This window comes from Centruroides sculpturatus, unplaced genomic scaffold (assembly GCF_000671375.1).
Source record: "Centruroides sculpturatus isolate CEXI.00-Female unplaced genomic scaffold, Cexi_2.0 scaffold1283, whole genome shotgun sequence".
Taxonomy (NCBI): domain Eukaryota; kingdom Metazoa; phylum Arthropoda; class Arachnida; order Scorpiones; family Buthidae; genus Centruroides; species Centruroides sculpturatus.
The window spans coordinates 173631-199101 of record NW_019385479.1 but is presented as its reverse complement, the minus strand read 5'-3'; the positions used below and the strand labels follow the sequence as shown (position 1 = coordinate 199101).

At 26.2% G+C, this 25471-nt stretch overlaps 1 protein-coding gene across 2 annotated transcripts; it reads left to right on the top strand.

Annotated features, from left to right (window-relative positions):
• The first annotated feature begins 695 nt into the window (after positions 1-695).
• LOC111639359 (protein aurora borealis-like) lies at positions 696-25062 on the top strand. 2 transcript variants are annotated; one of them, XM_023385230.1, is made up of 10 exons: positions 696-1325; positions 3190-3281; positions 5040-5173; positions 9761-9826; positions 10475-10531; positions 12226-12379; positions 15212-15293; positions 18607-18724; positions 20578-20682; positions 24026-25062. In XM_023385230.1, the coding sequence occupies exons 1-10, from the start codon at positions 996-998 to the stop codon at positions 24631-24633; spliced, it is 1746 nt and encodes a 581-aa protein (XP_023240998.1). In that variant the 5' UTR covers positions 696-995; the 3' UTR covers positions 24634-25062. The 2 variants fall into 2 exon arrangements, with proteins under 2 accessions (XP_023240998.1, XP_023240999.1); XM_023385231.1 differs by lacking the exon at positions 696-1325 and adding an exon at positions 1748-1875.
• Positions 25063-25471: the final 409 nt, after the last annotated feature.

The following is a 25471-nucleotide window of genomic DNA, read 5'->3' as shown; positions in this document are numbered from 1 at the left end:
ATATCACGATGAATCGTATAAAAAAGGCCCCGGAGTTGTACAGAATTAGTCAGTGGAAACAGTTTTACCTTTTACTTTAATAAAAGATTTTTGTAAATTAAGAACTATAATAAGAATTAATTATAGAAATCTTAAACAAGAAAACTATAAAATATTGAAAAGAATGCCTTCTGAAAATGGTGATTGTCGAAAAAAAATTAAAAAGTTAAGTAAGATAATCACATAATAAAAAATATAGCTCATTAATTTGTTAAATAAATATTAGACAAAAGACTTGTAAATTTATTGACGTACAGTACACTTATTAAATCCGAAAATTCTACAGTAGTTTACATTTAGTAGTAATTTAATAATTAATTAAGAAATGATTTAATATTTTATCGTATTTTGTTATTTGAAAGGTCTGTGATGTTGAAGTAGAAGACTTGCTGTGACGTCACATAGATCCAAGGTCACGCTAACAAATATACGGGATCTGGCCATCCTTGTAGTTTAAAGTCCTTGGGTCTTGCCCATTACTTACATAGATAATGTCCAATCGTTAATTGTGATAAAAGGAATTTTAAATTAAACTTATTATTAATTAATAAGTTTAATTGAATATTAATTTTGATTCAGATTAATAATTTATAGATATTTTTTAATACACGATTTTGAAATTTAAAGCAGAAATATTTAACAATAGATGGCATCACTGTAACATTAATGGCATCTGATTGGCTGAATTCTGCTTCTACTCGTAATTTAAAAAGTATTAGTTGTTTTCGCTTTGAACGTGGCATTTTTATAATTTGCTTTTAAAAGTTATTTATTATCGTCGTCGAATATTTTAATGGAATTATAATCTCAACACAATAGAGTATTGTGCAGCTGAACTATCAACTTTACTTGAAATTTTGTATAATTAACAACGAAATGATAAATTATTTATAATTTATTATAAATAAGACTTAATTAAAAGCGTTTTTAAATTTAAATAAATTGTTACGAAAGTGATGGATTCGATTCTTTTGTATTCCAGTCAAAAAGGAAAGGGAAAAGTTTTATTTGAACAAAAGTATTCGATTAATGAAGAAACACGCAAAAAATTTACAATGAATCAAGAACAAAACGATTCAACGCATATTTATGAAGATAAAAGTCAATGTGCAATATCAGAAAATTCATTTAATAATAAAAGAATGACAAATTCGAATTTGTCATCCACAACTCCAAGTAAAAATTCCTTACAAATATCTTATAATCCATTTGAAGTGAAACCAGAAAGCTTACAACTTCATTCTTGTTCGCCTTCAGTGTTTACATCTTTGGAAACTAAAGAAAAGGTTGGTAGCATATATCACAGTATACTTTTACTTTGATTACATATTATTAAAACTTTGTCTTATGATTTCCTTTTAAATTTTATGTAACATGATATTTTAATTTGTGTATTAAACTCAAACAATTGATAAACATATTTTGAACCACATACAACACCTCATTTTGCCAAGGAAAATGTTTAATAATCACAAACGTTTTTGGTTTGTTCTACGAGTTTTATGTTATGTTCCATCATTAGAACACAACCTTCCAACAGAATTTTGATTATAATAAATTTAAATATGAATAAAAGAACACAAAACAATTTTTAAAAGACAAACGTCATCTTTTATTACTAATTTAATTTTTGTGTAACGTTCATCTTTTTAAAATTGTTGTGTGATCTTTTATTCATATTTAAATTTATTATAATCAAAATTCTGTTGGAAGGTTGTGTTCTAATGATGGAATGTAATGTAATGCTTGAAGATAGCTTGTGGAACAAGCCAAAAACGTTTGTGATTATTAAATGTTTTCCTTGGCAAAATAAGGTGGTTTACATTGTTGCTGAGGGTAAGTGGTTGAGAAATTTTATATGTTTGAATTACTTAAAATTATTTTAATGATATGAAATTATCGTCATTATTGAAAATGTATTATTGTTGTTTATTAGATAAGATTTTATTGTAGCTGAGTGAAATTAACACCAGCTAAGGTTGTAAATTATTTCTATGAGAGCAAAAAGAAGTATCTGGAATTGAACTTTGATGAGATGAATTCCTAAAACACAGACACCTTCTGTACTGGTTCCAACAGGTCTGTTTATTTGGAAAAAAAGGAGCATTCTATATGCAATGTGATGATTTTCAAATTCCTTTTTTTAAAAAGTTGTTTGAGTAATAGCATTTGATTTATGGAAATGTATAACAACATGACAGATCTCCAAAAGTGACCAAAAACTTTAATTTTTTTCCAAATAAATGGACCTGCTGGAACTAGTATGAAATGTGTCTGAGTGTTTATGTTATTTTTCAGCTTTTATTGTGTTTTTAATGAATCTTTTGGAGATTGACCTTGCAAAGATGAATAATTCACAAAAATTGATAAGAATTTAAAGAGGAGAAAAGGAATAGTATTTTTAAATACTGTTTAAAATCATTATTATGGAGAAAAATATTAATTATTTTTTTAATAGAAAATTAAAAATGGTTATAATGTGATTATAGATTGTTTTTAATTACAAATTATAATGTTGGCAATAAATTTTTTTAAAAAAAAGACGATTTATTGCAAACAAACTATTATTTACCAACATATTTAATTAAATTATACTAATAATATACTATTATCAATTTTTATTTTTCACTATCATTATACATCAGATTTGTCATTTAATAATGATTCATTTTTTTTTAACATCATTTAACTTGCTGTTGAAAATGTGTATATACTTGTCTATGGAAATACTATCTATGCTGCCAGAGTTTTTTTCTTTCATATAAAAATGATTTTAAAATATTCAAATTTATCACAGCAAAGTGTATTTTATCATAAAGAAAAATCTTGATTCTGCACTTTTATTTTATTCCAGTTTTGGTATTTCCAAATTTTTTTGCTTTAAAGTTGTGTTTAATCTTCCATATTATCATTGAGTTATCTGAATTCTGATGATTTAACAGAAAAACAAAATAAGAAACTGTTCATATTTCAATTAAATAAATTTTTATAATTTATAGAACTGTTCATACAACAATTAATCAAATTTTATTTTTGAAATTGTTTGTAATTTTTAGAAAATAAAAAATTTATTTCATTTTCCAAATTTAGTAGTTTAACAACACTTTATAAAATGTTGTAAAAAATAAAGAATATTAATTATATTTTCAGAAAAAGACTTTTCGATGGTCAATCGAACAGCTAGCAACATTACATCCTGTAGATATTGATGAAACTTCTCAACAGGAATCGGGACATGTCTAGTAATTATTTAATTAATACTTTTAAAATGTATTTTTTAATACAATAATTAATTAATTAGTTATTCTTATAATATACAGGATGATTATAAAAGAATACCCCAACTTTGAAAGCCTATTTATCTCCTACCAAACAACTATTGTGCCATTCCACAAATCATTGAGTAGGAAACTTCAGAATGTTTCCTATGCAATGATATGTGGAATGGCACAAATCATTGCATATATAATGAAATATAATTTTTTCATTTTGTTTTTTTTTTATATTTTTTTAAAAAATTGTCTGCATTTTTATAGGATTTTAGCTTGTATTCTTGAAATTTGGCAGTTTAATGAGCACTCTTGTTTTATAAAGCTATTTTTCTAAATATTACCTTATATTAAATAAAATAAATCTGTGGTTTCCAAAGTTGGCACTACCACCCCCTGTGGACATTGAGTAAATCTAGGGGGACGAAAAGAGGCAAGTACATGGCAGGGGTGCTGGAGGCAGGGTACTGAACAGTAACCATAGGCAGGGCCTAATTTGGCACAAGGTAGGCAAGGCACTTGCCCAGGGGCCCGTAATAGGTTCTAAATGGGCCATTGTTTTATTAGTATTGCAAATTACTATATTATTAGTGCCATAATCAAGGGTTAATAATTAAGAATGACATTATCTACTGCTCTGACATCTAACAACATCACTGAGAATTAGATAATGTTTGTATATGTGCATTAGATCTGTTCGGTGAAGTTCAGAATAAAGCAGTGTTTGTTGTAGAATTTCGCCGGATGAAAATTTATTTTAATCACAAAAGACACAGTCTGTCCAAAAATTATTTTTTGAAACCACCATTTATTCTGATCATGTGTTCCAGAACACCATCGACAACCCGACCTTTCTTTGTAGGCTACTAGGTCATCAGGCTAAAACATTCTTTTAAAAAACACACAAAAATATCCAATTAAAACATTAAAAGTAAAAAATTGGAACTGGCGGCCTTACAGACGTCTTGAACTTGCATCCTTTCCAGTTAGGGAATTTCAGTCCTTATATTCACTTGATAAATGCGCTGTTAAATGTAAATTTTGGCCTTATTCCTCTGGTGACGAATTACTTCTAAAAAAGTTTTGTTTGTAGAATTTTTGTAGAAAAAAAAATAATAATAATAATGTTTATTGCTGCATAATTTTATTATAGCCCCAAAAATACAATGTAAGTAAGATATTCAAATGTAAAAATAAAAATACTTTAATTTTAAATATTACAATTTTATTTATATTTGTAGTAATACAAAATTTCTAAAGGGACCTGTAAATATTATTTTGTCTAGGGCCTGCAAAGGTCTAAATTAAGCCCTGACCATAGGCAAGGGTTGGGATCACTGACCACCTTTCCCTTTCCTCCATTAAAATGGGTAAGAAGAAACATTGTGTTTAATGGTTTCCAACTGTGGAAAACAATGTACTGTAAGGACACAATGTGCATAGAAAAGTTTTTCTAAGAAAATTTTCCAAGCCTTTCTCATACAAGGGAAAATGGATTAGGAAGTATTGCGGTATGGTTGGGGGCATTGGATATTAGTTTATGAAACAGAGAGACTAGTGGTTTGAAAAAGTTTGGGAATCACTGAAATAAATTCTAATTTTTAATTAACAAAAATTAACTTACATGTAAATCTGTTAGTTAGTGCATTGTGTATCTTTATACAAAAAAAAATTACATTTGTAAATTGCAATTTTTATTTATTTAAATGATTGCTTTTTATTTCAATATAGTCTGGATTCAGAAATGGAAGAAAAAGCTCAGAAAGCAATTGAGACCTTTTTTTCTCAAAATAACGTTGTTCCTTCTCCTTGGGGAGCATTTGAAAAACACGTTACTTTTTCTCCAAATCTTGCAGCTACTGCTTGTAAGTATCAGGTAAATTAGATGATAAATCTTAATTAATTGTTAAGTAAGGTATGTAAACAACTTATTTATATACTTTACTAATGCTTGGAGGCAATAAATAATTATATTATTTATGTTTTAAGCATCAATTCTATAAAGGTGTATACTGAATCTTCAGTTCAAGGATTTTTTATTTAAACATTAAACTTTTGAGATTTTTTTATGTTATCATCAATCATACAAAAGTTATTTCACTCATTTTTCTAAATTATTTTATTATCTCAAATCCATCAATCAACTAAAAATTATAATTTAAAACAAATTTAAATTTAGTTTTTTATATTATATAAACTCTGTTACGTATAAAAGTCTTATGCATTCACATCTGTGAATGTGAATGAAACAAATAAACACGTGCACTTATTATATCAATATTCTATTGCTTTCAGTTTTATATATTTGATATTGATTATTTGAAATATTTATATTATGTTTATTCTTCTATAAATTAATATAAATACTACATATATACTGTCAAGTCTGCATAAGTTGCCACCCCAAGGGGAAGTAGAAATGTGTCAATTTATCTAATATGACTACTAAAAACAAAGTTGAAAAAAACCAAAAACTACAATTAGGAAAATACGGTAGTGCTTTATATAGTACATGCAATGTATTTCTCTGACCATCCATCACTGGCACTAGTGTTGGTTTCTACTCCAGGTATCTCAGTGATTTCTATCACTTTTTGTTTTGTTTAAGTATTGGTCCCGAAACAGGAAGATTCAACAAACAAATTTGCTTTAGCCAACATACCAGAGTGTCTTTGACATCTTTGTATGGCGACTATCTCTGGCATTATCGAGACAGCTGTGTCAAAGACCCAAGAAAAAGTTTCTTAATTTCCTCTTTTATCTTCAGAATTCCCACCAATGTTGTTCTTGAAAGGTTTTCTTATTTTGCAAATTTGGCTTTAAAGTTTTATTACATTTAAATTCAGATACAAGTTTGTATTTTTCTTTCAGTGTAAGTCTTGTTGGGTTTCGGATACTCATTTCTAACAGAAATATGAAACACTGCAAATAATGCATGAATGAAAGGTTAGAAAATGCAAAATTGGATTCTGCTGTGATGTTAAGCTGTGTGATGTGAATGCATTTTTTTCAGGAGGGGAGTTGACTTATCAGATGTCTAAATGAGTGTGGGACAGAAAAAGTATGTTGATTTATAGTGGTGACGAGTTAAACAGTGTCAAGTAAATCAGAGTTTTTTTAACATTAATGCCTACATAAGTCTGCTGGGACCACAGAAAACTGACTACTTAACCGATGGTGTCTAGTTATACCTATGATGACTTATGTAATATATATTATAATTAATATAAAATAATTATATTATAATTATATTAATTATAAACATAATTATATTTATATTAATGTCAGAAAGGATGATAGTTTTAAAATAAACAAAAACATTCATTACAGACTTGATGAAGACCTTATTATGTACTGTATAGGTTTTTTCAGAAATCACACTTTATTTTAACATTATTTCTATCAAACACCATATCAGATTGTAAAGGTGAAATTTAGACATTTCAAAGTTTTTCTAGAAATGGCTGGAAAAACTGTTTTAGATTGTTCAATGTGGTATATAAGTAGAGTAACCAGGGGCATTTCATAATACCCCTGGAATAGATGTATCAACAATATTTGGTAGTATGAAACTTTCTAAAGAACACATTCACGTGCTATTGCTCTGTCACATAAAAAATAGCCATGAAACATTTCAAAGGCTTAAAATTTCATCTGCAAAGCATTTGTTAAAGTGTTTGTGGATTAACAAAGGTTAACTAGTGGTTGCAAATGTCAAAGGGCTGATAGTTCAGAAGGCATTTTTTGGCATCATGCTGCTTTCAACCAATATCACTGACAAATCAAAATCAAGTTCTTTGATCTAGGTGTTCAAATGATCCTGTTGTTCTCAGTAATTTGTCCAAAAATTAACAAAGTTCAATACTGCAAAGACAATGTGCCAGTATGTAGAACAAAGATGATTTTAGAGTTGGTTAGTCTAGACTGGGATTAGAGAAGCTGGTTAATTCTGCACTTTATGAATTTTTTTCTAATAGACTTAATTAACAAAGTTTAGTTGTCCTTGTTTGAAAATTGAAATCTTTCTTTCAAATTTTCTTGCATACATTTTGTGATTTAAGAGTGACTCTTATAAATGTAAATGGAGTATTGTACTCATTTTTTGTATCTAATGAAAGTAATTTATTAATATCCCTACATATTTCTGATATGCAATGATGTAACTAATTGCTTATAAATATCAATGTTTGCATTATTTCAAGACTGTAAGAAATAAAAATTATTTACCCACTTCATACAATGATGATATTTCTGACAATTATGTTAATTTAGAAATAAATTTTCATATAATTGAATAGCAAATTATTTTTTCTACAAAGGTAAATATGGATATTAGACAATACTCAATTATAAAAATATTTCAAACAACTCTTGATTTTAAAGGTAGCAAAATACAAAACAAAAACCTATGTGATTAAAAAAAATTTTGTATTAAACCATAACATCAATAAATGTAATTAACTCAATTAAAAATCCAAATTCATATAAATTTTCAAAGAAATAATTCTTTGAAGAAATCATAGCTAACAAAAAACTTCAGATACCTTCAACATTTACAGATTACTTAAAATGAAACATTTATACTTATTTAAATATTACTGGATATGATTTATTTATAATTTACATGTTACATGTAAGTAGCAATATTTGTTTAGTGTAAATTAGTAAAAAAAAATGGCATGTAGAAAAGCAGTATGAATCAAATAGTTATAAAACTAATAATTGGCAAATCTAAAGGTGTTTGAAGTTTTTTTTTTTTGTAATTTATACTTTTTTAAGTATTTATTTCTTTAAAATTAATTCAAGCATTTGTATTTTGATTAAGTTATTTATGTTAATAATTTTTGTAAACAAATTTATTGCCTCTTTTCTTTTACTATGTTTAAAATCAAGAAGTGTCTGAAGCATTTTTTGTTTGCATTGTATTTGCATTTTGTTGAGAAATTATGACAGTTATTTGGGAGATATGTAATTGGTAGCTAAACTTGTTATTATATATATTTAAAATAACAAAATACTTACTTTGATAAATAAAAATTTATTATCTACTTGCTCATATATATATATAATTGTATTCCAATAAATCTAATAGTCTTAGAATATGTTACTATATATAAGACAACTAGCTTACCCGTCGCGCATTGCTGCGATCTCAGAAGAAAGGAAATTCAAGCAAACTCGTTATGATAAAATTAAATTTTCATTTTATCATTTTTATTGAAACTTATTATTATTATTCATTTTCATTGGGAAAACATTTCAAAGTGTTGTTTCAATTCTATTTACATATTTATTGGAGTGCTCGTGGATACACGATATTTTTTGTTTTTTTCGTCTGGTGCGTACACGAATAAATCGGAAGGTTTTCCGACGCATGAGCCGGCCACATACAGTTGTCTACGGGAGAAGCATGGATTCTCCAAATTTAGCCCACACACTCGCAGCGATTGTCAGAAGCACAATATTCCCCATTTATATATATATAATCCTTTATAATTTTTATTATTTAACTGCTTCTTCCTCTCTTCCTTGGCATGTTGTGAAATTTCTGATAATTGGATAATAAACCGTTTTATTGTAATTTGTGTTTTTAAATTATTTTGAGTCTATATTAAAATTTGAAAAAGGGGGATACCTAGATCGGTAAAATAGGCGAATTTCTTCCTACAACTTCGGTCATTGTTCGGGGTACAGTTAAGATTTTAACGAAGTTCGAGCGAATATATAATTAGCAAAAAAAGTCGAAATAAAGTGATTAAACAAAAATTATTATAAATATCGTAAATAACAGTTCACAAATGCATATATAGAGATATTTTTTGAAGGGGGAAATGGTCTTCACAATTTGAAATCGATCGAACACACTGTGCTCGAATGCTCGTGTAAACACGCGCCATCTATCGTAGGATAAATGTACTTCGCGGGAGTGTTTTAAAAAATTAAACAACTTCCCAAAGTTTCACGGCAATCAGATAAATGGTATGGTAATGCATGAAGGACACACACACACAGACAGACATACATTCATTTTTATATATATAGATTAGGATTTAATTTTCAGAACATGAATATTACTAGATAAATTACTAGATGCCAATACAGTATTTGCTAATGCAATCCTTTAAAACTCTTTCTCTAAAGTTACTTTAAGAAAATTTATCAGTAAGAATAAGTATACGTCAAACTTTTTTATAGCAAAAATATTTATATTTCATATTGTTTTTAATGACAGTTTTAAACTCAAGTTATTTATTGATACAGCAATATTAAATATTGGAATTAATTAAAGTTTTGAATAGCAAATTTTTACAATATTGGCATCAGTGCCTGCTTTAAGATTATAACTTCCATTTATTATTTGCTTCAAATTTATGATTTTATTTCTTCATAATAACTTTGAACTGAACTTTGAAATACTGTTACAAAAGCTTAATTTTTATTCAATTTTTCAGATTATACAAGACATGAAGAATCAACTAATGATTCACAAGATTACAACTCAAATTATAAGAAGGATGGTATGAAGTTTTTTAAATACTTAATATTGTACAATTAGATAAATAAATGTTAGTTTTAATAGCTTTATCTTTTAAATAATGAAAAAGTTTTAGAATATTTTCCTTGCTTCAAACATTAAAAATATAAAACACTATATGAAACAAAACACCAGTTTAAATTTACTAAGAATACTAAGTTTTTATAACAGAGTCAATTACAAAATATTTTAGACAAAACTCGATCAGAGTCTGTTATAATAATTTAAGAAATACAAAAATCATTATTTGATATAGATTTTCATATTACAACTTCAAAAAATTTATATAGAAAGATTTATTGTTATCATAAAATGATCCATTACATTATAAAAAAGTAAAGTGTACTAACATAAGAGTGGATCAATACTTCTGGATTTGGTCAAACTTTTGATATAATGTTTAAAGTAAAAGTATATGATTTTAGAATAGAGAATCTATTTTATACTATTAGAACCTATTTTGGAGAAAATTAATTTTAGTTTAAATATATTTTTAATTTAACATTTATTATATATTTTTTTATTTTATATATATTCTGATAGATGATATGATATCCATATGGTTAGTATTCTACATTTTGGTGATGTAGTTTTGATCATAAATAAATTTTTTTTTTATTTTTATTTTCAGTATGGACACAAACTATGTTAACCCTACCTCCAAATGTCAATCTAATGAAACTTTTAGGTAAAATATATATATATTGTAAATTTTTAAATAACTCATATAGTTTATTGTGATTAATTATAACTATTTAATTGAATTATTTATATTATTACATAAAGAAATGATCCAAAATATTAACTTTTCATAATTTTTGTTCAGGTTGATGTCACTTTGGGAGAACTAAGTTTGCTCTGAACAGCACTGACTTTCATTTCAGTGCAATTCAGACTGAGTAAAGTACTAAACAGATTAGTGTTCCAACCTGAATGCAACAATATTCTTTTCATTTAATGTGTTTTTAATTCAGTATATTATAAAATTAGAAAAAATATAATTTTTCTTTTTATATAAATAGAAACAAAAAATATATAAATAAAATATAAATGATTAAATACATTAATAATTTTTATAGATTGTCTTTTAAGTGAATGGGTGAATACATTTACTCATTCATTTTAAGTTTAGTTTGTTAACTAATTTAGTAATAACACTAAAGTTTAATTTGAACAGCACAAACTTTTTCTTGTAAATTTTTTATAAAAACCATTCTTAAACATGAACTAATGTTTAAAAAAATCCTTCTCTCAATAAAAGATAATAAATTAAATTAAGAATTTAATTTATTTATATTACACTAATGAAATACATTGCATTTTCAATCACCAAAGAATATTGTAATATCTACACTCAGCAATGAGTCTGCTATAAAATGTTCAGAGTGCTTATATTTTATTTATATAGATATGCTAAACACATTAAAGCATTGAATATTTTAGAGAAATTTGCATCTTATACTATAATACTAGTGGAGTTTAATATTGTATGTTTTACTTTGAAAAGAATGAATTCATCATTTATTGTGTGCAGGACTTGTCTAAAAAACTAATTCATGATTTTATGAATTGGTACTACAAGAAAACAGTTAAGCAGTTAAAATTCAAATTTTTAGTATTCCTATATTTAAGTAATCTTTATAAATTTTAAATAATTTATAGATATAAGCATTGTTCCTCTTAATCTACAGAAAATTTTTTTTCAATTTTGGTACTTTGAATAAATACTGTGAACAGGTAAATTTATATCAAGAGAAAGAAAAATAGTTGTTTGAGTTTGTAATTAGAACAGTGCAGGTAGTAAACAGAACTTCTAAGTTTATAAATGACTTGTAAGAAATTTATTCTCTAATATTTTTAATTAAAACTTTCAGTGTCTAATACATTTTTTTTTTCTTTTTTTTGAGTCAGATATCTCCATTATAAAGCCTGCATTTTGTTTTTCTCAAATTTTTTTCCTGAAAATTTTGACTTAGTATTTTTTAAATACTTTTAATAAAATCATATAAAATAGTTTATCACTTTGAATGAACATATCATGAATGAACTGGTTTATTAGTTAAAATAGTGTATTTAAAATTTATTTAATTATTGTTATTAGAATTAAAAATTTTATTGGATTAAATCAGTGATTTTCAACAAGGGTATTGCAAAATATAATGCTGAGCAGTGCCATAACACTTCCTACATATGTTGTTAAAGGGTAAGAAAAGCACAATAATTCTACATTGGTAAAGAAGTAGGGATTTCAAAGGTAAAAAATTTATCAAATTAAGGTGCCACTATTAGAAAAGTGCTGAAAAACATTGGATTAAATTACTTAATTGAAAAGTTTTTTTTTACTTGATGAATAATTATTGAAAAAGTGATTTAAATTTTCAGCACCTTACTTCACATTCAAAGAAGTCCCTAATAATAGTTATTGTAATGAAATAGAAGATGAATTATATAATGAGGCAGATTCATTGAGTAATTATTCATTAAGACGTAAACTGTTTTCACAAGGAACTGATAGATTTCTTGCTCATTCATTACAGTAAGTATATTATGTATTTGAAATATTTAGATAGTAATTCATTTTAATTAAAAGTAGAATAAATTTTTAAGATTAATTAATCTTATAAAAATTTGTACTTATGTTTTTAAAAATTAAGAATTTATTTGTTATAAGAAAACAGACTGAAATTTTATCATACTTGAGAAAACTTTGAAGTTAATTTAAGTTAATTTAATTTATTTAAGATTACATACTAATTATAATAAAGAGTCTGCAAATCCAGATTGCTTATGGATTGGGATGATTTAATTTTTGGGATTCTCAGGGATAACTTTCAAATTTAAACAGGGATGAAGAAAAAGAAAACAAGTATATCATAAATGACGTTTTTATTATGATTGCAATAAGAATGTATTTTGGAAATATAGAGATTATGATGAGTTTTTAAATGTTTTGAACAATTGTATTGGGTTGTTCAGAAAGTAATTTCGTTTTTTTTTTTTACCACTAGACAGATTAGTTGTATTTTTCTCGCCATTTTCATTCTAAACCGTATTATCATTATATATTTTGACAGCTAGCATTTTAAGGTTTATTTGTAAAAAATTTTGTTTGATTTTGTGCAATTGTTTATTTTTTGTGTCCCATCAAATATGGAACATCGAAAGCAGCATTTTCGGCATATTTTGCTCTTTTATTACCAAAAACGTAAGAATGCTGTTCAAGCGAGAAAAAAATTGTGTGACGTGTATGGAGATGATGTATTGACAGAATGACAGTGCCAAAACTGGTTTACAAAATTTCATTCTGGCAATTTCAATATTGAAGATGCACCACATTCTGGATGGCCAGTTGAAGCCAATGAAAACGAAATAAAGGTACTGATTGAAGCAAACTGCGAATAACAACACGTGAAATCGCTAAGAGATTAAATTTGTCAAATTGAACTGCTTACGATTACTTGAAACAAATTGGTTTCATTTCAAAGCTCGATATATGGGTTCCACATGTTCTTAGAGATATGCTGTCTTTGGTGGGATTTTAAGAAATTTTTTTTTTTTTGAAGCTTTTATCAGACAATTTAAAAATTGATTCAAGAGTGTACTGCCATTGAGTAAACAAATTGAGTAATATCATCAAGCAGAAAAGGCAGCTAGAATTGATCAACAAAACAGGTGTAGTGTTTTACCACGATAATGTCAAATTTCAGACAAGTTTGGTAACTCCTCAGAAACTGTTATAACTTAGATGGGACATGCTATCACACCAATGATGTTTGCCAGATCGAGCATGCTCATATTATTACTTGTTCTAGTCTATACAAATTTTTTTAACTGTAAGACATTTACTTGAAATGACAATGTCAAAAATCACTTGGATCAGTTTTTTGTAAGCAACGATCAAAACTTTTATGAATGTGAAATAATGCTACTACCAAAAATGACGACAACAGGTATTTGACCAAAATGGTCAATATATAATTCAATAAAATATTTATTTATTATAAAAATATTATGTTTTTTCCCCCCCAGAAAAAAACAAAATTACTTTCCGAACAACCCAATAGAATACAGCAATTATTCTTTGCTTTAGGAACTTATAATCATAATGAATGTGATCTAATATGGTACTTTGTTTACTTGAGTTTCACTGATTAAAGAATTTGTTATAATACAATGCTATTGTTGCATTTCCCAATAATACAAGAAAATAACAGGTCATAAAATTTACCCAAGTTTATTTTAAAAATTCAGATTTGAGGGATCTTGACTTTCAGACTTTTACATAATTCCTAATATTTAATAAAAGATACAATATGACATATTTGTGAAAATGTCAGAAAAATATAAAAAAAGTAAAGAATAAATTAAATTAAGAATTTAATTTATTTATATTACACTAATGAAATACATTGCATTTTCAATCACCAAAGAATATTGTAATATCTACACTCAGCAATGAGTGTAGATATTACAATATTCTTTGGTGATTGAAAATTATTTATATTACACTAATGAAATACATTGCATTTTCAATCACCAAAGAATATTGTAATATCTACACTCAGCAATGAGTCTGCTATAAAATGTTCAGAGTGCTTATATTTTATTTATATAGATATGCTAAACACATTAAAGCATTGAATATTTTAGAGAAATTTGCATCTTATACTATAATACTAGTGGAGTTTAATATTGTATGTTTTACTTTGAAAAGAATGAATTCATCATTTATTGTGTGCAGGACTTGTCTAAAAAACTAATTCATGATTTTATGAATTGGTACTACAAGAAAACAGTTAAGCAGTTAAAATTCAAATTTTTAGTATTCCTATATTTAAGTAATCTTTATAAATTTTAAATAATTTATAGATATAAGCATTGTTCCTCTTAATCTACAGAAAATTTTTTTTCAATTTTGGTACTTTGAATAAATACTGTGAACAGGTAAATTTATATCAAGAGAAAGAAAAATAGTTGTTTGAGTTTGTAATTAGAACAGTGCAGGTAGTAAACAGAACTTCTAAGTTTATAAATGACTTGTAAGAAATTTATTCTCTAATATTTTTAATTAAAACTTTCAGTGTCTAATACATTTTTTTTTTCTNAATTTCATTAATTTTTGTTTTATAGATATACCTGCTTTTTAAAAATTTTAATTAGTTCAAGCAATGTTAATTCATTTATATTGGGCTACCTAGTAAATCACAATAAATCCTTTCAGAATTATCCCATTCTAATATAATGGATAACAACAGATGCATGAATAATACAAGATTTTAATTTTATATAATTATTAAAATCTAATATATATATAATCTAGAAAAATAATAAGACATTTCAATAAATCATTTATTTATGAAACTTTTAGCACAACCAAATTAGAATCTTCTCCACTTACTCCCAAATCTCAAAGTGATCATGATGATAGCCATATTTGTACTCCTACCTCAGTAAGTACAATTAGTAATAAAATTTTATTTGAATACTATAAAATTGGAAATTATTTAATTAATCATCACATATTACAAACTATGCAGATTAATTCATTAATGCATTAAATCATCATTATTTACATAAAAATTATCCAATATTTGGTTGTTAATATAAAATAGCTTACTCTAGAATAAATCAATAAGGATATGAATCTTTCATAGCATAATTATATAATGGTTTTCAGGATTAGAAAAATTAAAGGATAAATTAAGATAAATTTTTACTTAGACTTTATTCATTGCGATAAAAATATTCAGATTCATTGTAACTAAGGTTGTTGATTAATCATGTTTTAACTAATACAATTAACTGTTAATTTTTTCAGGATTAAATTTTTCAGTTGTTAGATAAAATTTAATTGTATGCCAGAAAGATTTGGAAGTGAAATATATATCTTGAACAGATAGTATTGTGAATCAAATTTATATTTGAACCTAAAATTTGTAAGTCTTTTTCATCTGGTCAATTATGATCAGTTAATTTAATATTATTCTTTGAACTTTTAATTGATAGATCATCAACTGCCATGACTTAAAGTACAATATTAGTATAAAGTGATAATTTCTATGATTTTTTAATTTATTATTTTTTTATATTTTGAGTTATCAAGAATATCAACAAAAAATGTTTTTTAAAAATACTTATGTAGGCAAAAGAAAGTGTCTCATCAGTTATTGAAAGCAAACTTAAGCATTTTAAAACTGCTCGTATCCCAGAAATTTCATACTTTAAGTATTTTAAGAATTCTTTTTTTGAATTTTTCATCAATTGAGATGATGAATCTGAAGACAGAATCTGACTTACACACTTTAAATGAACATAATAATAAAGTTGAACTTAATATTAAGCAGAAGACTTATCTAATACAGTGGTAAGTAATATATATCATAAATCATGTCCATGTGGTTAGTAACATGAAATTTCATAGTCTGACATCAACTACTTCATAGTTATTTCTTGCTTGGTGCAATGTTTGCAAAGTAAAAAATAAGGTTTATTTACTAAGCTTAGGCTCGATGTAAAGTATGCTTTAGTTAGCACTTCAAACTTGAATAAACTTATTTTTTTCAGTAATTGATTAAACAAAAAGGCAATTAAAAATAATAACTGAAAATCAATTTTTCAATTGTAAGATTAATCATGGTTAAAATTTTAATTTTTTAACAGTCTTAACTAGTTACAATGAATTACAGTTATAATATATTTTTCAATTAAAAGATTTTGAACTAAGTAAATAGTATTAAAGAATTATTATTACAAAAGTCAATTATGCATTCCAATTTATTCTCTAAGTGAACACATCTCTAAAGTTTGATAAAACTATTTTAATAGAAATAAATTATTTTTTCAATATATGGTTTCTTTACAACAATTATTGTTGAGAATGAATAAGATATGAAGATAACAAAGATTTAGAGATTATAAAGAATATAAATAAGTATCCTAGCCTTAATACAAAATACAAAAGATTTTATTGTATATACATTATAATACCTGAATATAATGCCAAATATAGCCAATTTCTGACTACAATAAGTGAATACTGTTATGTGTATATACAGTACAGTATGTATGCATTTATACAAATCTAAATATATAAAATTACTAGTCCTGACTGACTGAGTCACTGATTCATCATCGCCTAGAGCAAACTGCTGAACCTAAAGAGGAGTTAGGGTACATCATGAAAATGCACACTAAGAAGGGATTTTTTGAAATTTCCCTGCGGGGGGAGAGGGAGAGCATTAAGGATTAACCAGAAGAATGGCTTCAACTGTACTATTTTAGATGCAATTTTTTGTTTTCAACTATGTTTAGTCTTCATTGAGTACTTAGGTGCATTAAATTGATAACATTTCAAACATTGTTATAAATACAGTAGAGCATCGTTTATCCGAAAGTCGGTTATCCGTAAGAATTTCAGTCGTGCTGTGACGCTGCAATCTTTGGCTATATCTTGGGCTACTCTAATATTTTTTATGTTTGTGTATGTGTTTTAGCTGGCAGCACTATCACTTTTGTGTGGTGTTTTTCTGAGGACTGTGTGTCATGCTGAATCGAACGTTTTTGATACTAGATAACTACTAAAGTATAAATTTTTTTTTGTTTTTATATTTTTCAATATATTTATTTTGTTTGTAAAAAATAAAGAAATAATTTTTAATGATACAATAGCCACAATTATTATTTTAAAAAGTTTACATTAGGCTTAACATCAGCGAAAATTCAACGTGAAGCGACACGCAAAGGAAAAAATTTCAACACGGGATAGGTTAATGTATTTTTTCGTACATAATCGGTTATTCGAAAAATAAGTTATCCGAACAACCCCAGTCCCCAATTGATTCGGATAAACGACGCTCTACTGTATTTTCATATATTTTGATTTTTTAACTAAATGTTCAAACCGTTTTAAATTTGAATTTGTTATTGCGTATTGGTTCAATTATAGAATGATTATAAACGTTTCAGAAAATTGATCAAATTGAAAACAGTTCGTTTGATTCTCAGCAGTAGGTGTTATATAACAATTACTATGGTTGTTGAAATACTGAATATAAATGGGGTTTGCTTGCAAAACCACCTCGGGCGAAGTCGCATGTAACAGCTATTTGTACAGAAATACAGCAGAATTTGGTTATAATAAGCATTATGTTCAGATAATTAGGCATTTTTAAGCTATTTTTTCATGCTATCAGTTTCTGTTATATGTTGTTGTACTATACATACTGGTTAAGATTGATAGTATACAATCAATCAGAATGATAACTGTGTAATCAGTCTTAACCAGTGTTTAAAATATTAAACATTAATATCATTTTAATCATTATTTTCTCATAGTAAAGTAGTTTAAATCACTGGCATTTTTTACTTCAATCATACATTAGTTGTTATTAATGACAGTGCTGGATGAAATACTATTAATTAACAATAATTAATAAATCTTCAAGTTATACATTTCTTAATTGTTTTAACCTGTTCTTTTAGTGTCAGAGTCAATAAAATCAGAATTTTCACTGTCTTATTTATTTATTTATTCTTATCATCTGGTTATCAGTATAAGCATTTCACAAAATGATTACAATAAGCAGATTCTGCTGTAAATAATTTCCAGATATGAACACTTTGCTAATATATATTTCAAAATTGATTATAACTATTTTAAATTATGTTTTACTTCTTTGGTCTTTTTATATTTCATTTAGATTTATTATAACTTAATATTATTATTTTTTTCCTGTAAGTTAATCGGAATGTTATTGTTTTTAGTCTCAATTTTCATCTAGTCAATTAACTCCTCGTAACTGTTCAGCGATAGTTGGCACTTATTGTACTCCACCAGAAATTTCACCAATTGGAAAATCGGTATTTCAAACTCCATCTACGGGTAAGTTAATTTCTTAGTTTTATTTAATTCAATTATCAACTTCTTAAGTTTAATAACTGCTAAGGGAGTATACAGTATTTTTAATCTATTAAACTGTTTTTGTCACGTGAAATGCCAATTTCTTTTTATGCAAAGGATGAAATAATAAAAACCATCATTTTAAATTTACTTAATTTTTTAAATTTGATCCGTAATTTGATTTGATCAATTTCATTTAACTCATCAATTTTAATAAAAGAAGAGAATTCTTTTTCATGGTGAACTCAGGATATATTCTTCCAATTAGAAAGTTCAGACTATGTACGAAAAATTTTTTTAATTTTTGAGTCTATCTAACAATCCGTTAACACAACCACAGAAGTACCCGTAACATTGTTGAAGAAAAACTTCAATAAAAACAAATAATGAATAGGTAAAAAACACACAATATTAAAAATGATCAAAACGTCAGCCTTTTATTTGAGGTTCTGACGTCTTTTACATTAAAAACAACAGGTCTTCTCACACTACCATCAAGTAGTTATCCAATTTTATCAGGTTCAAGCCCCCTGGTGGTTGATACGAGTCATCCTTACATTTGCATATAGGCAATTTCATGGTGAACTCAGGATATATTCTTCCAATTAGAAAGTTCAGACTATGTACGAAAAAAATTGCCTATATGCAAATGTAAGGATGACTCGTATCAACCACCAGGGGGCTTGAACCCGATAAAATTGGATAACTACTTGATGGTAGTGTGAGAAGACCTGTTGTTTTTAATGTAAAAGACGTCAGAACCTCAAATAAAAGGCTGACGTTTTGATAATTTTTAATATTGTGTGTTTTTTACCTATTCATTATTTGTTTTTATTGAAGTTTTTCTTCAACAATGTTACGGGTACTTCTGTGGTTGTGTTAACGGATTGTTAGATAGACTCAAAAATTAAAATTAAAAAAATTTTTCGTACATAGTCTGAACTTTCTAAGAGAATTCTTTATTTAATCTTTAAACTTTACTTTTGATTTTCTGTCATATGGCAAATAATTTTCTATACTCTTTTCTTCTGAACAAATAATGAAATTCTGCAAATGCATTTCAAGTATGCATCTCTTCTTTTCTGTTTGTTGTCTCAATACTAGCCAATTTTATTAATATTTCTGATTAATGAAACATTACTTTTTATATTCATCTAATAATTGATTGATTATCTATCATCAACACTTATCTAGGATTTGATTGATAGCATTCATAAGAACATTATAAAATGAATATTTATTGTATAATGAATCTTATTTTATTATTAGGAGTCATCAAAATGTGATATGTGAACATCAATATTTCTTTGTTAAACCTTAAAAAATAATTGTATTTAATACATTTTGTACATTTACATGTAGATGATTTAGAATATTTTTACAACTTTTAAAAATATTAAAAGAAAAAACAAAATTGTTATTTATTTATGATTCAGCAAAGTAAAAGTTTTTTTAAAAAGATTTTAAATTTAATATTAAAACTTTAGTAAACTTTTTTGTAATTTTACTCTAATTTCTCTATTTCTCAAATCTACTAAACAAATGATTATAATTTGTGTGAGGAAAAGAACTGAGTGATGAAGAATGAACTTGCATATCTGATTACTTTACTTTCCATGAAAATTTGAAAATCTGACTTTGATTAGAATCTAGGTTTCCCAGAGTGATAGGCTGACACCTTTGCCATAATCATATCATAATAATTATTAATACTTATTTTCTTACTATTTTGTTATGTTATAAAGTGTAAGATAGCATCATTTGAAATAAAAAATGAGAAGACTCTTTTTTACTTCATAATAAAATAATATTTTCTTGTAATTTTTTTTTATAAGGTTCCAGATCTGAAGGAATAGATATATTACCGAGTAGTTCTTCTTCGACAGAACATGAAAAATCTCAGAAATTTTCATTAAAATCAAGTTATTTATTATCCTGTAGTAAGTATGCATTTTCAAAAATTAATGTAATTCATAATAATTTAATATTTTGCATTAATAATTAATAGAAAATTTTAAGTTCTATATTTATATATATTCTATTTCACATTTAGAAGGGTACCACATAAAACAATTTTTTCTTCTGTGTATATTTATTGCAAATATATATAAATCATAGCCATCTCAATCTTTGAATTTGTTCCATTCCAATTTTCAAATTTTCTGTAACATCTGATCTTTAAACAGTGATTCAAAGAAATGCTTAAAATGGATTAAAGCTGATCCAGTGACATTTGGCACATCATTTTTTTCCTCAAAGATATTGCAATAGATGCTCAAATTTTTACTTATCAAATAGATAATGATAGAATAGATTAAATGTATTTGCTAATTTTCTATTATAAATCCCATATGTTGTGATCCATATGTAATAAAGATAAATAATTAATAATAATAATTTTAATTTTTGTACATTAATAGAAAATTTAATTAGTAGTTTAATTTTAAGAGTTTCATATCACTCCATTGATATGTAGAAACAAGTAAAATGGCAAGTCCATGAGGCATTTTCAGTGAAATTAACCTATCCAATGTCAAAATTTCTCTTTGTTGCGTGTTGCCCCCCCAGGTTATATTTTTGTTGGTGCCTAATGAAAATTTCCCATTTTTGAAAAAAATAATCGTGGTTATTGTATCGTCGGAAATTATTATTTTATTTTGCACAAACAAAATATATATATTAATAAATGTAAAAAGAAAAAATATTATATTTCAGAAGTTAGTTTTAATATAAAATTATAATGACTAGCACCATATAGTTTCAAAAACATTCCAATGCTGAAACAAGATATCTCAGGTCAACCAGTCAAGGTCAGCACATCACAACCAGAGATATGGCGGAAATAACACAGGACAAATAAATGGATTTTTTCAAAGATTTGTTTGTCAAAATTTGACTTCCCAACTAGCAATGCATGTGCAAATCTCGCACTAGTGCCTGTTTGTGGAAAGAGTTTTGTATTTTACTTTGGCTTGGTTCTCGGTCCCCTGAGTACCTACAAGTCTGATTTTTTTTTATGCCTGCATGATTTGGGCACCTAATACTCTGTGCCAAATTGCAACTCTTGACATGAATTCCTTCATATTTCTAAGCTGGTAAGCCAGGATGGCACTGTGATTTTATAAACAAGATGTAGTCTTGTCAGTTAAACTTAACAAATGCGATCTTTTAATGGCAAATTTCCTTTCAGTGTAGTGTGATGAGTGATGGGTTATTGTTAAACATTTAAATAATTTATTATAAAATAAAATGCTTGTGACTATTGCTCCCTTGTATAACTATATTGAGATGAGATATGCTCTAAGTTCTTATTCATCACTAAGGTTTCTCATTTCCCGGTCTTTTGCTTGTCCCGGGATTCTGGGATAAAAGTGAACTGGATCCCGGGACAAAATTAATTATTTTTAAGGTATACAAAATATCATGAAATCAAATGATATAATTATTTTTCATTTTTTTAAAGTAATTTAATATGTTCTGTAACCTCCAAAATCATATTAATAATGCTGTGTAAGATATATATTAAAAATTACCTTTGAATTATGTAGAAATTTTCACAAATATAAAAAATTTATTAAAGTTTACTGGAAACTGCATACTACAACAACAACAACAACAACAACAAAATGCTTTGAATTGAGTTAAAAATTAAAAAAGTGAACTTAGATCAAACTTTCGTTTTTTAAATAGAATATAGTACAAAATATTGTAAATTTTTATAAGATTTTAAAAAGCAAAGATGTTCAATACTCTGATCACTCAATCTAATTCTTATTTTAGTAATGAAAAGTCTTGCTACTGAGAATGCCCTTTCCGATTGATGTGAATGGAATCATGTTTAATGCATTTAAGAGAAGACAAATATTACGTGTTTTTCACCTGTATCCTGAAAGATTTCTAGTTCGTTTTCGAGATTGTAGTAATTCTTTTGCTCTCTAGTATTCTTGATTTGTCTACCTCGACTGCTTTAATAGAAACATCATAGCCCAATAATTTGACAGTTCGTTTGTCTTTAATAATCATGTTATGAAGAAAAACTTCATACTTGCGGACTTTGTACTCGTTTGTATCCTTGCCCAATTTGCACAACCTGGTGTTATGCAGTTATTGAAGCTACTGGGCATGGTTAAAAATTAAGACAGCATAAGCACAATTATTCCAGATATTACAGGTAAAGAATTCTGCAAGTCCTGCCACAAATAAGCTACATATTGATTATTGACCATTTGTGACATGCCATAATGAGCAAAAATTAAAAAAAATCTAATAAGTAGGTTTGAAATTAATAAATACAAATGTATTCTGACAGTTTGTGTGTTAATTATACTTTCAATTTACAAAATTTCCTCAACCTTAACATAAAATAAGAAAAAAGTGAATTTTTAAGAAATTTGCGGGATTCCCAGTTAAAAAAACAACGGGGATCCCGTTTGAGAAACCCTATTCATCACTTTACAGGTATGTTGAATTTCACTTTGAGTAAATGCTGTAGTAAAATAACAAACTTATTCTTGTAGTGTCAATTGATGGTCAATAATAGTTTGAAAAACACATCTTGATAGATATAAGAGATAATTGAATAAAGGATGTTAATGGTCAAGTGTTTTCTGAATATATTACATTGTGTTTTTAAAAACGAAATTAAAGATTAGAAACATGCTTCAAAAGCAACCAAAATAAAGATAGAATTGTTTTTTTCCCTTTTGTGTATACAAAATACACTATGCTGTATTTGTAGGCTCCTTTCTATTAATTAATAAATACAAAGCAGTCTATAGAAAGTTATAACCCATTATTATAATGATTGTCAACATAGTTTATTAAATTTGTAAATATTAATTTTGTCAATAATTTATTAAATTATTTAACTTTTTAAAAATTTTATTAGTTCCCAAATTAAATACTTTTTTTTTATTCAAATAATCAAAACACTCAGTTTTGTTTAAAGTAAATCATTATATTTTTTTCTCTACATTAAATAAGAGTGACTAATAAAATATGAATGCATAAAATAGCTGTATGATATATACATTTCAATATGTAAGAATATTCATCACACTGCAAGAAATAACAAAGTTGGCCATTTGTTTAGCATGGCTAGAGGCATAGCTCTAGAAGTTATTTGATTCCAGAGAGATTTATGTAATCCTCTGTGCAAAACATATTTTTTAACACAAAAAATAATGTGTGTTTGTAATAATTAATTTTGATTCTAAGAGAAAGTCTACTTGATTTATCCTTACAACAATATTAGATGATAAGTAATTTCTATTTTATTTGCAGGTAAAATAAAAGAAAACGATTCAAAATTGGAGATGATGCCAATTAAAGAAATTCCAAAACTAAATGTTGATGTTTTAGATACTTCAGTTGCAGATATGAGTTGTGAAAGTGCAACAAATAATGTATGCTTTGAATCATCAATTATTGATAACCAAGCAAATGAAACAAAGATGTTAGATAAAGAAATGAATTTAAGTTATCAAGATACTGCTCTTCAAGGCAAACATAAACAACTTGACTTGCAACATAATTCTGTAACTCAAGACACAGGTTATCAAACTGGTAGTTCTCAATGTGTTCAATTGAATATTCAGCCTGGCTTACATCATTATTATTTACCTAATAATGTCCAAGCATTAGGCAGCAGTAATATTTCCACTTCAAACTTTTTGCAAGATGATTCATCTGGAAATACTAAAGAACAAATTACATTACCCAATATTCATGAAAAACTAATTCAAAACAGCTCTAGTAATGCAAGTTCAAATTTTTCTGTAACAGCATTTCAAGAGCAATGTCCTTCAGAAGGATTTAATTCTTTATCTTGGAAGCCTTATCAATGCTCAACTCCAAGTAAAAATGATGATAATAATATACAAATCTTATGATTTTTGAATTTCGTAATTTTATGAAATTCATTTATATATGGTATTTTTAATATTAAATTTCATATTTTGCTCAATATTTTTATACAAATTTCTGATCAGACTGGACTTAAAACTTATTAAGCATTTATTATTTATAAATCATAATCCATTTTATGCTTTTATATCAAGTTTTTCATTATCACTTTCAACTCCTGCCTTAATACTTTTAATAGATTTACTCAACTTACATAAACTGTTTTAAGTGTACTTACTATAATAAATATAATTATATAAATTCCAAGATTATTTAATTGGTTATATAATTAATTCATGAGTAGACATGCTTATTGTAATATAATGTATATAAGTATCTAGAGAGAAGATATTGCTTTGAATAAATAAAAATGTATGTCAAATACTCAATAAACTTTGGCATAATAAATCCAGAAATAAGATTTTATATATGAAAAAATGGTAATTTTCAAATCATACTGAAATGTATTTGGAATTTTTCTAATATAAGAATTAATTTGATTAAAATAAATAAATATTTTAAAATATGACATTTTTCATTCATATTGAAGTCTTTTAATTACTTTATATTAGTGATTTATAGTTAACATATAATCAGTAGAGAACCCTTTATTATCTCTGAATTACTACAGGTAATCCAGAGATATAACCAAATGGTATGACTTAATGTCATACCATTTGGTTATAACAAACTCACTACTATATAGTAGTGAGATCTATTTACAAGTTAATTCTTTTGTTTGACATCTTCAGTTTAGCACTACATTCAATTTAGTGCCAATTATTTTAGAGGGAAACAAATAATGGTGTTTCTTGAAATATATAT